Consider the following 14018-nt stretch of genomic DNA (forward strand, 5'->3'; position numbering starts at 1 on the left):
ATTCAAGGAAGAATATACCTTAAAGATGTGCTGTCTGGACACAGGAATCGATCAGAATCATATATTATCATTTTCTTCCTCTTCACTATATAATGCAGTGAAAAGCTAAACCGCTGAATGACACAACAGTCTCATTATACATAATGGTGTGTACTGTAGGCTTGTAGTGAGCACAAATCAGGTACAACATGGACAGAAACCTCTAAATGAGCTAAACAAGCTCATTTACTAGTCATATTGTTCTACCTTGAAATCAAATAAAAAAAATGTCTTTATTTAGTAATTTTTTTACTCATACTTACAGCATTTTTTATAAGTACCTTTGCGTATACTGGAGATCTATGCAATAACACACCACTGTGAATCAGCACCTTTGCAAGAACTCTCAGTCAGCTCATTAGCAGACACTCTACATACATCTACATTTTAGCCATTTAGCGACTTCCCTTCATCCAATTTGCTGCTATGTCAGAGCCGATGTTAAATGAGTCCAAAAATAGAACAGGCTCAAATTTCAACATGGGCAAGCATGTATCCAACATTAAGGAGTACAAGGATAAAAGTGCATGACAATGCACTTAATAAATTTTCCTCTAACAGACCATGTGCATGAGAAAGTAATAGAATAAAGAAATACTTTTCCAGGAATAGGCCAATCACCTTCTACTTTTTCCCTTTAGGCAGAGAAAAATGAAGGCGCGGTTTTGCTTGTTCTTACTGCCCAGCCTGTCAGGGGTTTATTTATAGCCCTCTGCGTCTCTTTGTACCCCAGACTTACACCTTTATGTGGAGTAAACGAACACATTTTGAAGATGAATGACAGATGTTGACAGAAAATCAAAGGCAAAAAAAATTGCCTAGTAGAGGAAAAAAGATGCTCTTTGGGAGCCATTTGAGTTATAGTATATGACTCTGTTATTTTGTTTGGATCCTGGAAAGTTGAACTGAAAAATCTTCCCAGAAAGATGAAACATTAGAAAGTTGGATGTGGTCAGCTGTGGCACAATAGTTGAATCGACATCCATTGTTTTTACCGTGGTTTGGCTGGCTGCTTTTTTAAAGGATAAACGTGTGGCTCAAACAATGTGATTGAGACTATTACTTTGTATTGTATGACTCTACATGATTCAGCCATTTTTTACTAAAAGCTTGTCTACACAGAGTTCTTGAGAGATCTGCTTCCTTTGATGTGGGTCCAAATGGTGCTGATGAAGAGGTGGTGATGGGGAGTGTCTGTCTGAAACACGTCCAGCCCAGTCGCTCTCCCTCCTATGGGGAGGCTAGCCGTTTACTGGGGCTTTTTCCATGGCTCTGTAATCCTAATAATAGTAATGGAGAGACTCAGCGGGTCAAAACTCTCTTGGCGGCTCGATCATTGCTCATAATTGAGTTAATAAATTGAGGATGATGATTCAAAAATGGCTAAATAGGAAATTGGGGGTAGATCGAGGGAGAGAGAGAGAGACAGAGGGGGCGAGGAAAAAAATCTCATGCATGGAGGCACAATGGCAATTTAGAGTTGCTGTCAGCGTTCAAGGACAAGCCAGCCTTTTGTGGTATTAATGAAATGAGCGGCGGCCCAAGTCCTGATAATAGATCAGGCCTATGAGTCCATCGGGGGCTGTAAATGATGTAACACTGCATCTCTGTAATGAGGGTTCGCGGTCATGAGGACAGTGTATCGCTGCTTATGTGTTTGAGGTGGCCTGTGCATATTTCTGAGGCCAAATGATTGAGTTAAATCCTCATGTTTGTCTGGTAACCACAATCAGAAAACACAGCCAGCCAGCCAAATACTGGTGAATTTGAGCTGTGACTGGCAAGTGTGTCTTCCTCTACTCTACTGGCCCCTGTGGTGGGTGAAAAAACATTGTTTGGGAATACTACTTATGCAAAAAGAAAAAAAATATATAATGATTGTCCTGTCAGTCAGTTAAGGAGCCTGAAGTTTGGAAATTACTGGTCATTGTGGCTGTCAATGAAAAAAGTTTTTTTCCAGCCGGGCTTTTAACTCACTATACCAAGAACTTTGATTGAAGAGAGAGGCGTGAAGAAAAGCTTTCTTTTTTTTTTTTTTCCAAAGAGGAATCTAGCTCTAATTGGCGATCATTTTGCTTCCCCTCCCCTCCAGCCAATCAAAGTGCAGAAGTGGGTCGGTGGCCAGTAATCTCTGTGTTGCACCTGCAGGGTTTTGTGGGTAATTGAGGCCAGGAGGAGTTGTGGAGTAAAGACATGTACAGGGGGGCTTAATTCACCTTATCAGAGCCAGCAGATGTGATGGAGAGACCCGGTTTAAGACCCTATAATACCAGAACTCAAAGACAGAGTTGCTGGCAAAAGCTTACCAAACTAGCTCTGGATTGTCATTTCAGATAATATCACATGTACTCTGTGGTCACATGGATTGTTTAGAACATGCCGGTTTGTAGCGTTTTTGACTGATGGAGCCCTCGACTGCAAATGCCCGCCGTCTCTTTTATCAGGCAAAGCTGTAGTAACATCTCTGTTTGATTAGGGTCATAACACGGAACACCAAATTCAGCTGCTGAACGTATGAGTGCTGGACCCAGCGGGTGTATGTCTTTTTCCAAGGGTCAAAGGGTTTAATATGAAGAGAAGTTTCGACAAACAGTGATTGAACCATGCAAATACATCACACCGTTGAAATGCAAATCATAAAATACCGAGTTTCATTTTTCAGACTCACCAGCATAGCTTATGCAAAGCCCCTCAATGCGGATCATTACCATGCAGGAGCTTGGCTTGAACACACAATGCCTTGGTGTGACCCATGTTAATAGGTGCGCAGCAGCAGCGCGTGGCTTAGTATGAGCCTCATCATGCAGCTTAACTAGAGCCCCTGCCACGGAGCCCACAGGATATGAGCCCCAGGACTGAGCTGCTTTGCTGTGTCCGTAAATCGTTCAGCTTCCGCACTGACCGCTGAACAGTTAATCATCCAGCAAAATAAGATATTTCTAGTCCCGTAACATTCAATGCGATGTCTTTACATGCCTTTCCCTCTAGCCTTGAAGGTGTTCATAGCAAAAATAAAGTTTATGAACATCATGTCTGTGAAACTTGAGTGTTGCTAAAAATGTTTACTTCTGGCCTTGTGCCTGTGTTGCCGTGTTGCCTCTGAGTTAGTCAGAAAAGTAAATCAGTAACTTTAAAGGCATGTATGGATTTTCTTATTTAGTATAATTCTTGAGTACGCTTCATCATCCACCTAGATCTGTCAGTTCAAAGTCAATAACTGCAATAAAATGGAGTTTTAGGGGCTGCATTTTCAACAGAAATCCCTTCCAGCAGGGCTGGGTGGGCTTTAGTGCCCCTTGTAGAATACGAATATTGAAACAAATAATATTCAGTAAATTGAACAGCATAAAATTGACGTGCCATGCCAAGTTAACAGTTACTGTTACTCATCATTGTTTGTTGAGGCTAATGGAGAAAAACAACTACAGCTCAAGAGTCAATCAAATGGGGGCAGGAGTAATAAAAACTGAGCCTGAGTTCTGTTGGATCTACTCTTACATGTGAAACTACACTTTGACTGCGGAGAAATCAACCAATAGGCCTCTTCTTTGCCTAGAGAGGACTTCAGATTCTTGCTGTTTCACATTATTTTCTTTACCCAGTGATGATGAAAAACATTTTAATGAAAAATTACGCATTTTCCTTTACCATCCCTTTAATGTTTCTTTCTTTGTCCCTCTATCTCTCTCTTTTTTTTTCTCTGTTTCTCTCTAGGACCTGGGTGGGGTGAGTCCCCCTCAGAGGAACTGGAAGGGGATTGCCATCGCTCTGCTGGTCATCTTGGTCGTCTGCTCCCTCATCACCATGTCAGTCATCCTCCTCACACCAGGTAACCCACAGTAATGACTGTGCTCTTCTTTGGTGTACACTGGCTTCCTGTCTGCATGTTTTTCCACTGTTTTGAAAGGTGCCTGGTCTATAAATTGCTTCTATATCATTAAATTGTTGAGTTCATAATCTTTGGTGATATCAATATAATTAAATACTGTGTACCTGATTCTATAATGTTACGAAAACAATGGTTCTACCTCAATGTAAAATCACCCCAATCCACAGCCCACGCAGCCACGCTCTCCCCTGGCGCCTTCCACGGTTGGTTAGACTTTCATTGCCTTCATACACAAACATGCTGTGTGGAGTTATCAAGGAAAGCCAATATGGCTGACATTCAAAATGATTTGGCCCTCCTCTCCTGCTCACAATCAGCAGCTGTGGTATTCACAAGGAGCTTACAATTGGCTTAACGCATTCTCTTTCTGCTAATGGCATAACATTTCATAATTAAAAATGAAACATTTCCAGGGGCGATGTTTGAACAGCTGAAGGATTTTCAAACCCACTAATGATCATGTTAATGAACATATGAATTGTCATTGTAAGAAAAATTATTGCTTCATGAGTGTGTGTGTGCGTGTGTGTGAGAGAGTGTGTGTGTCACCTTCAGAGCAGGTGAAAGCATCCGGCTTCATCAAATCTTCTGATAAGATCCCACTGTGACACTGCATGCACAGGCAGCCTCATTAAAATCTCTAAGGTTTTATTTTGCATTTCATTTATTACATATATCATCATGTGATGGGATATACATTTTTATGGGGAAGGTGACTTCCTCACAAAAACCTAGATATAAAGTTGTGGTGTCTTCCAGTTGAAATGACATGTCAGGGTGGGACAAACCGCAGGCAGAGATCATTCCCAAATGTTGAAAAGTTTAAAAATGCTTCCCGCACAATCTTTAGCTGTCACAAATTTTGAGTTCTTTAAAATGAATATCCTCATATATAAATAGAGTTTTAGTTTCAGGTGTTTCAAGGTGTTGGAGAACTTACTTTCAAAATATAACATATTACTCATTAAAAGTAATGCAGTTATGTTTCTTACTGTGGAAAGCAATTTATTATATTACTTACTTTTATTTCCTTCAGTAATGGAAGGTTATGCTGTCAAGTCCAACAAGCAGCAGGGTATTGAAAAACACTGATACAGACACAAAATAATGTCTGTTAACTCTCACCATTTAAATCCCTTAACTCTCTTTAAAACACAAGGCCATATAATTATTTAGAACAGCACAGCAGCAAATATTAAGAGAAAGAAACTGTCATAATAAAGGACTTGTGTATCTTACTGCTTACAAGCTTACAGTGGCAGCTCTTGAAAAATAAAACAAAACATTAATGTGCAGGCTAAATTATTTTTTAGGGCTGCTCATGTAAAAAACAACAACAATAATTAAATTAAATATTGATCATCACCATAAAACATCATGCAGTCAGAGCTTCAGCAACATAATGAACAGGCTGCATGGCTTAGAAAGAAAATAATAGAAAATAATCTTATGTAGCCAACCTTAAGGATGAAGTATTTGCTGTATCTCATTAATGGAGGCTTTCCGAAATGCTTGTCTGTCGGTTGTTAAGCAATGCATGTTATTTGCCAGAGTAACTGTAATAACATTACTCCATTTTGAACTGTACTGTACTAACTTGTTACACTACCCTGCTCACCTAAGTGATAATATAAAGTAAATTAAGTTAGATAGCTCATTACTTCCAACAGTGTTGCTAAATAGGTATAGTTTTTGTTACAAAAGTGCAAACCATCCAGTTTTGAAATAGGCCTACAGGAAGGTTAAAATAAACCTTCACAGTAATTAAGTGCTTGAATTAAAAGTAAGACCCCATCGCAGATGCACTTCTTCAAAGATTTTTTTAGTCAACCTGAATGACATGTAAGCCCTCAGCAGAACAGCACCAAAACTGAAACGTCTTTCCTGAACGTGCCGTGCAGACAAAATCCACAGAGATTTTGATTTGTATCAAACACTTTGTTTCACTTAATTAAAGCATTTAAGCCCCATTCTTTCTCCACGCAACTTCACGAATGCTCATTTACCCTCGTTGGCCTGAGGCACCTTCAGCCTCCACTGCTTACTAACCTGCATTTTGAAAACTTTGTCTAAAAAGCATATTTTCCAAAACAAGCACAAAGTAAAGTAACGCCAGGATGCATTCAGTGCCCAGGGCCATACATTTAAGAGGCAACTTTGTGTTTTTGATGTCGACAGCTCAGGTAAAAAGCCTGAATGCAAGTAGTGAGAGGAGTTCTCAAGGTCAGTGAATGTTGGAGGTTGATTTAGATTTGTGTAGGTGAGCGTGCTTGAAATTGACAATGTTCTGCCAAGGCGGCTGCTGTCTTGATAGAGCTGAGACTGTTTGGTAACATGATGGATCGTGCAACCATACAACACTGACCCTGCACTTGGAAAGGTGTAGAAAATGCACTAGTTTACCCAATACTGGTTACGATTCATGGTTTGTTGGTTCTTTCTTTCTATCTTTATTTTTTTTTGCAGCTGATAACCAAGCTGGAGGTGACACCAAACTGACTGTTGAAGATCTGTTTAAACCTGAGTTTGTTGTCCATGACCCGGAGGCCAAATGGATAAACGGTGAGTACTCTACCAAACCTACCGATGTGAGCCTGCTGCTCCGTCTTTAGATGGAATCCTGAGCTTTTCTTTGGCCATGAACGGTATTGTATAGGTCTTTTAGATTTTTAATGGGTTAAATTTACAGAGAAATGTGTGTGTTTTTGTCACCAGTGGTTATGGTGTTCAGGAGATTTCTGCTTCTATGCCACTGTTTCTGGCAGGACTTTAAGAGGTTTTTTTTTTTCTCACAGCAGTTTTCATAAGGTTTTATTGCTTCTTCATTGGCTTGCATATCCAACTGAATGGTAACAAAAACAGCACCAATATGGCATGATCATCATTACCGCTGAATTATACAGGAGTGTGTGTTATACACTATATTACCAAAAGTATTCGCTCACCTGCCTTTACTCATACTATGAACTGAAGTGCCATCCCATTCCTAACCCATAGAGTTCAATATGATGTCGGTCCACCTTTTGCAGCTATTACAGCTTCAACTCTTCTGGGAAGACTGTCCACAAGGTTGAGGAGAGTGTTTATAGGAATTTTTGACCATTCTTCCAAAAGCGCATTGGTGAGGTCACACACTGATGTTGGTCGAGGAGGCCTGGCTCTCAGTCTCCGCTCTAATTCATCCCAAAGGTGTTCTATCGGGTTCAGGTCAGGACTCTGTGCAGGCCAGTCAAGTTCATCCACACCAGACTCTGTCATCCATGTCTTTATGGACCTTGCTTTGTGCACTGGTGCACAGTCATGTTGGAAGAGGAAGGGGCCCGCTCCAAACTGTTCCCACAAGGTTGGGAGCATGGAATTGTCCTAAATGTTTTGGTATCCTGAAGCATTCAAAGTTCCTTTCACTGGAACTAAGGGGCCAAGCCCAGCTCCTGAAAAACAACCCCACACCATAATTCCTCCTCCACCAAATTTCACAGTCGGCACAATGCAGTCTGAAATGTACCGTTCTCCTGGCAACCTCCAAAGCCAGACTCGTCCATCAGATTGCCAGATGGAAAAGCGTGATTCATCACTCCAGAGAACGCGTCTCCACTGCTCTAGAGGCCAGTGGCGGCGTGCTTTACACCATTGCATCCGACGCTTTGCATTGCACTTGGTGATGTGTGGCTTGGCTGCAGCTGCTCGGCCATGGAAACCCATTCCATGAAGCTCTCTGCGTATTGTACTTGGGCTAATCTGAAGGTCACATGAAGTTTGTAGCTCTGTAGCAATTGACTGTGCAGAAAGTCGGCGACCTCTTTGCACTATGCGCTTCAGCATCCGCTGACCCCTCTCCGTCACTTTACGTGGCCTACCACTTCGTGGCTGAGTTGCTGTTGTTCCCAAACGCTTCCATTTTGTTATAATAGAGCTGACAGTTGACTGTGGAATATTTAGGAGCGAGGAAATTTCACGACTGGATTTGTTGCACAGGTGGCATCCTATGACAGTTCCACGCTGGAATTCACTGAGCTCCTGAGAGCGGCCCATTCTTTCACAAATGTCTTGTTTCACAGTCTGCATGCCTGAGTGCTTGATTTTATACACCTGTGGCCAGGCCAAGTGATTAGGACACCTGATTCTGATCATTTGAATGGGTGAGCGAATACTTTTGGTAATATAGTGTAGCATACTAAACTGCCCACATTAACTGCCTCCCTCTTCATGGTGCTGAACATATATTTACACAAAAACACTTTGACTCTTGCTTGACATTAATGACGTCTTGATGAGTATGCAGCCTGGAAACAAAGGGGCTGCATTTGTTCAACAACAGAGCAATGACATCTCTTTGCTGCCTCTCCCGTTTTGTAAATGAGGCTCCCAAAAAAACACTCAGCTCATACAATTCACTGTTGAACCTGGCTGATGTGTTTCATCCCGGCTTTGCCTTGCATCTGCTTATGCAAATTTGGCCATGTTGATTTATTTTCCTTCTCCTTATTTACATTGTATTGATTCCTTATTTGCTAGAAAGGGCTCATAGGTTAAGCCTGGGATGCCTTGGCTGGGAGCACAAGTGAATCACATGTGAATCTGATTATGATTTGGTTAGAGGGAAGGAGACGATAATGATTCTACCAAGGGGATGGATGGACAGGATTTCGGTACTCCTGTTTTACTGTCCGTTTTCGCCTCCTTTTCTGCGGACTTGTGTGTATGTTTCAGCATTCCTCCTCACTGCACATTGACTGCGTGACTCTCACTCCTTGCCTGAGGGCATGAGAAAGAGGCAAGGCCTTTCTGTCCATCAATATTTCATCCCCGGGTGACATTTTTCCACTATCTCCACAGCGCCATCTCATTCCTGGAGCTGACCTCAGGCTACGCGGAGAGAGCACACCAATGTTGTGCTATGAGGCAGTCAGAAAAGTCAGGTTTATAGGGTGGTTTGTGGATGGATGGGGCAAAATAGACCCCAGACAAATGGGAGACGATAACAGACAGACGGGCGAGAGGCAAGATTGATCACAGGGATTTGGAACAAGAATGAGATTGTTTTTTTTTCTGACACAGAGGGTTTGAAGGGTTGTCTTGAGAGTCTTCCCTCTCCCCATACATTACAGATGATTTAAATGGCTGTATCATATGGTATAATATATCATCACTTGCAAAAGCGATGTGGTAATGTGTGAGTGCTGGAAAAAAAAAAAAAAAAAAGTAAAGAACGTGACAAAATTAGGCTTGCAATGAGAAACTTCGAGTTTGAGTTCCCAGAGTGGGTGGAGAAGTCTAAGTGACTGAATAGTAATCCTCACTTGTATTGAAGCCTCACACTGACAACCCTTTTCTGTTATTTGCCTCTTCATGGGCCTGGGTAAGAAACCAAGAGTGTATAATACAAGATAATTGATGCTAATGATACTGCCCTCTCAGTGCATTTGTGCCTTTAAATGATACCCCAGTGAGATGAGTGCCAACCGAAAATAATGGATGGATGGATGAATGAAAATGGTCAGTTTCGACAAACTGACATTACAACTAGATGATTAGTCAGATTGAATGGATCATTAGAGATGGAATCCGCTGTTTAGAGCGTGGCGATTCATCAGGTATATCTCCATTTATCGGGTAATGGAGCCGGTTTTTCACAGGCCATTGTTCCCTCGAAATGCCTCACCATCTCATCTTGAAGGCAGTAATGATGATGATGACGACCATAAGCAACAATTATCTGTATTTGGACTGGTGACTTAGCATCCTGTTGAAGATGACTTAGCATCCTATTGATTGTGTCACGCATCATCAGATCTGTTACACTGATTAATGCTGCTATTAGAGTACAGATAGTACAGCTATTCTGTCTATGCATCAGGTGTGCATCTATCTTTTCCTTTCACATATCAATTCATAATTCTGTCCACTTGCTATCATTCGAACACAAATCCATCCATCCGTGTCACTAAACTGCAGTGTTTTCTGGTGTTTCTGCAGTGTTTCATAGGAATTCACTGTCACGCCGGTGTGGCTCTCATTGTTATTGATGAATATCTATGTGAAGGTTACAGAGAGACATCTGGTTAATGTTTGTACATTTGTGAAAAATGATATGCATTGCCTTGTGCAGCTGTCTTGTGTGTGTGTACATGTGCATATTGGAGCTTGTGCGTGCCCGGTTTTCTTGTTGCGAATGTCTTGTTTTTTTTTTTTTTGCATGGATGCATATTCATGCGAGTAGGGCCATGTACTGTAAGTGCATGTGCATCGTGCCCTCAAAGTCACATTCAGCTGCTGCTACACTCCCTTCTCTGAGTGTCACTCTCCATCAGCATTATCACAGGCTCCCCTTGCAGGCGAGACATCCTCAGCCTGTCATTGACAATCTGGTGAGGGAAGAGCGTCACATCAGTTCACGTTTGTCCCATTTTGGCACAAACGATGCACCAGTTGGTCCAGTGAACATCTCTAAGCCGATCTTTGCTGAACCGGTTAACTCCATAAACACATTCTGCTTTAAGCCCAAACCGGATTGTTGTTGGTTTTGTTGTTTTACAAGACATACAGACGACAAGAAGAGCTAACAAACACATATTAAAGAAACAGATTGCAACAAAACAAAACAAACAAATAAACATATTTTCCCACTTACAGCAAGTGCAGTCTGTCCATCCAGGTTTTTTTTTTTTTTTTTTTTTTTTTGTCATTTGACAAAGTTTCCAAACTGCAGCTGTCACCCTTAACTCCAATACACTGGGGCTGGGTGGTTATTTGTGGAGCTCAAACTGTCAAAGATTTACATGTGTAAAACTCTAGAAACCATTCTTTACAAAGAAGAAAACTTGCAAATTGTATCTCTCTATCCTGAATGTACCCAGTGGGGACGGATAGGTACAATTTGATGGAGTTCTTCACCAGGAGATCGTTCCCAACAACAGTCTTCGCCTCCGAGGACTGTGGATTATGTTGGGTATCCGTGTCATTGTTTTTTTGAAAGAGCTGTTGCTGTTGAGTTTTCCCAAAAGCAACAGCTCTTTTTTGACGGTCTGAGCTACACAAACAAATGCCAACCCTGCCTCAATGTACTGGGATGCCAGGAGACAGAAAATGTTGCAGCAGACTGGAAACCTCCACCAAATCAGGTACCTTATACCAACCCACCAGTAAATTTCATCCAATTACTAGTTAGCTGTTCGGCCTGTCAGTTCAATTAATTAACACTGATGCAAATTCATCTTTATTATTACAAGAAAAGCAGGCTTATGACTGAAAGATCAACAACAGGTTGGTTCTCCTGGCAGCTCCCAGGTGTTAGTGTGTGCAGTCAGGCGAATACGAAGCAGTGTGTGTTGCTGGAAAAAAATCAACTCTCCTGCTTGAATTAAGGTGAAAAATGCACTGCATCACTTGCTCTCTGAGACATTTCATGTTTTGTTAACAGATGGCATTCCGTTTCAGTCGTTTGCACACACACTGAAAATACAGTGCTCTTTTCCTTAAGCATCTTAATGAAATGTGTTATTGTTTGGTAATGACTGCAAAAATTAGGTACAGTGGTGTGTGTTTGTTTTGTATCTGTATCCTTACCAAGTGTGTTGTTTGCTGTGAATTATGGTTTGTAACTCCCATGGGGACTTCACTTCCCTCATATCAGCAAGGGACTTTGAATCTTTCTGCATTTTCTTCCTTACCATAACAGTACCTTTGTTAGAAATTTATGAATATATGTATGAAAATCCTTCTTATATCATTACCGCGTAACACTTCAGGATACATTTGTGTAATTAAATGTCATGTGGTTACCTCACTGGCTATAATTAATAGGTCAAATGCCCGTAGCAAGATTAAGCAGATAATGACATGCAGAGGTGTTATAGTGATAATCAGAGGTGACATATCTGCAGAAGAAGTCATATCTTTGGTCAAGCATGACTATATGACAATGACAAATGCGTATCTACCCTAGCATAATTACTGATTTAAGCTGACTAATACTTATTAAACATATTACATACAGACTACTGAGAAATCTTGTTGTTTTTCCAACACACCATCTGCTTCACACCCAAATTTATGTTCTGCCACACTCCTGCTCATATGCCATGTCTGAATGCATTCCTGCATGTTCATCTTCCATCTCAACAGATTGGCAGGTCATCAAAAATACATAAGTCTTCTATGAATACTGTTATTCCATGTGGAAAGAAGTGATATTGACAAAACCAATTCTATGCAAGCAGATACAGCATTTGCAGATAAAATTCTGTAAACATCACTGTCTTTTTGTTTTCCTCATTTTTTTTCATAGTGTTATACTTTGAGAACAAAGCCCTTACTGTGCAGACCTACTGAGCCACTGGAAATGAGCTGCATTTCCCCTCATGCTCATTTGTATTGGCACCCGAGACACAGCCGATAATGTTAAGATGATCATTGCCGCCATTGTCCCCCTAGGGTGAGCCGCTCACCTTGGCACACATGAGTGCACTGACACATTCCATTACTCTCACTCTGGGGCAGCACTTGGTGAATCATTGTTTTTCTTCCACACCTTTTATTCTAAATCGTGAAATTGGCATGGGGTGTGCAGCCTTTGGCTAGACACCCAGTGAATGGGCTGTTGCCCAGTCTGCATTTGGGTGTGGTGTGGATGCACTGTCACGCTTGAACTGAAGTTGTATGCTCATGAGTATATTTTACGGGTGTGTGGCCTATAGATAGAGTGCATATTTCATTAATAAGCATGCAGCATAATTACACATCAGTGCCAGCTCGTGGTCTGATTTTAAATAGATAGTTGTCAGCAGACATGTTTTCTCCACTGGATTATTCACGTAGCACACACCCCATCCATTCTCTGCTAGGTAGAAAAAACTCCACTTATGTTAAGTCATCAATGCAAGCGGATCTTTTATTCATTTATTCATTTATTTATTTATTTATTTATTTATTTTAAATTCCAATTCCCTAATTAGCTACATGATCAAGCCAATTAATCTCCATTCCCCTGCTACTCAGAACGGCTACAAAAGGAATAAAAGAGGTGGCCACATTGTTGTCAGCTGCCAGTGATCTGGAAAGTGCTTTGCAGTATGTATTGGTAACAGGAAAAAAGAAAGGTCTTGAGAAGTATAATGGCATTCTTTTTAGGCTGTTTTTCCACTTGCATGCCTCTGCAGCATCATTCCCAGGGGTTAATTAGGAATTGCATGCTCCAGTGCCTCCCATTAATTAACATTAGAGACTCCCCAAGCTGCACTGGGAACTGATGCTAAGACAGTGTGGGAAGTCAAGGTGTGAGTATTTGCGTGCCTGTGCGCGTGTGTGTGTTTGTGTCTCTGCAGACATACAAGTGTGTGTATTTGAGCATGCACCACATACACGTGTCTGTTAGAGCGTGAAGGTTGTTAATGGTGGTGCGCTGCTCCTTGGCAACTCCCTAGTTGAGGACGGCCACGGGTGCATGGGTAGATGGACACACAAATGTAAATCCTCTTTCTTATCCTCTTCTCAAAGACAAAATATTCTGGTTGGAAAAGCTGTCAGCTCCAGTGCCACCCAGCACGAGGACTGAGCTCCCTGTTAAGCCCTGTATATTGCACACTGTTCTCCGTCTTCCATTAAGCTACCACTGGCCTGGCCTATTTCTGCAGATCCTTACATGTCCATTATCATTGCTCTGAGCAGTGAGGGACACTGATTAAAAGGGAAAAAGGTGTATTCTCTGCCATTCTCCATGTGCCCTTTCTCACGGTGTGGTTTCAAGAGTGTGAGTGTTGAAGTCAGACCTAAACATAACCATTAGATCATCAGAAATCTGGAGATTCTGCACTGTTCTCTACCAATTATTAAATAGATTTTCCATTTTAGTGGTTGGGTGGCAATTTAAAATTTGCATAATAGCCCAGCCCAAGCAGACAGGGCAAGTAGCTACCATTGTGAAAAAAAGGCCTAAATTAGAGGATTGTGAATATCCCCAGCCATAAAGACAGGGATATTGTCATCATGAGACCCATTATGTCACAGAACAAGATGTTTAGGGCCAAAGAGGCTAAAAGACTAGCTGTGAAGTGGAGAAATAAAATGTCTGTCACACTCTGAAAAAGAGAGC

At 41.4% G+C, this 14018-nt stretch overlaps 1 protein-coding gene across 1 annotated transcript in view; it reads left to right on the forward strand.

The window, feature by feature from the left end:
• The window catches only part of dpp10 (dipeptidyl peptidase like 10), a 91462-nt gene that overhangs the window by 16464 nt on the left and 60980 nt on the right, over positions 1-14018 (forward strand). The window contains exons 2-3 of the mRNA XM_030081279.1: positions 3754-3868; positions 6395-6490. Coding sequence (XP_029937139.1) covers positions 3754-3868; positions 6395-6490 — 211 coding nt within the window. The remainder of the gene's footprint in view (positions 1-3753; positions 3869-6394; positions 6491-14018) is intronic.

This window comes from Myripristis murdjan, chromosome 21 (genome assembly GCF_902150065.1).
Source record: "Myripristis murdjan chromosome 21, fMyrMur1.1, whole genome shotgun sequence".
Taxonomy (NCBI): Eukaryota; Metazoa; Chordata; class Actinopteri; order Holocentriformes; family Holocentridae; genus Myripristis; species Myripristis murdjan.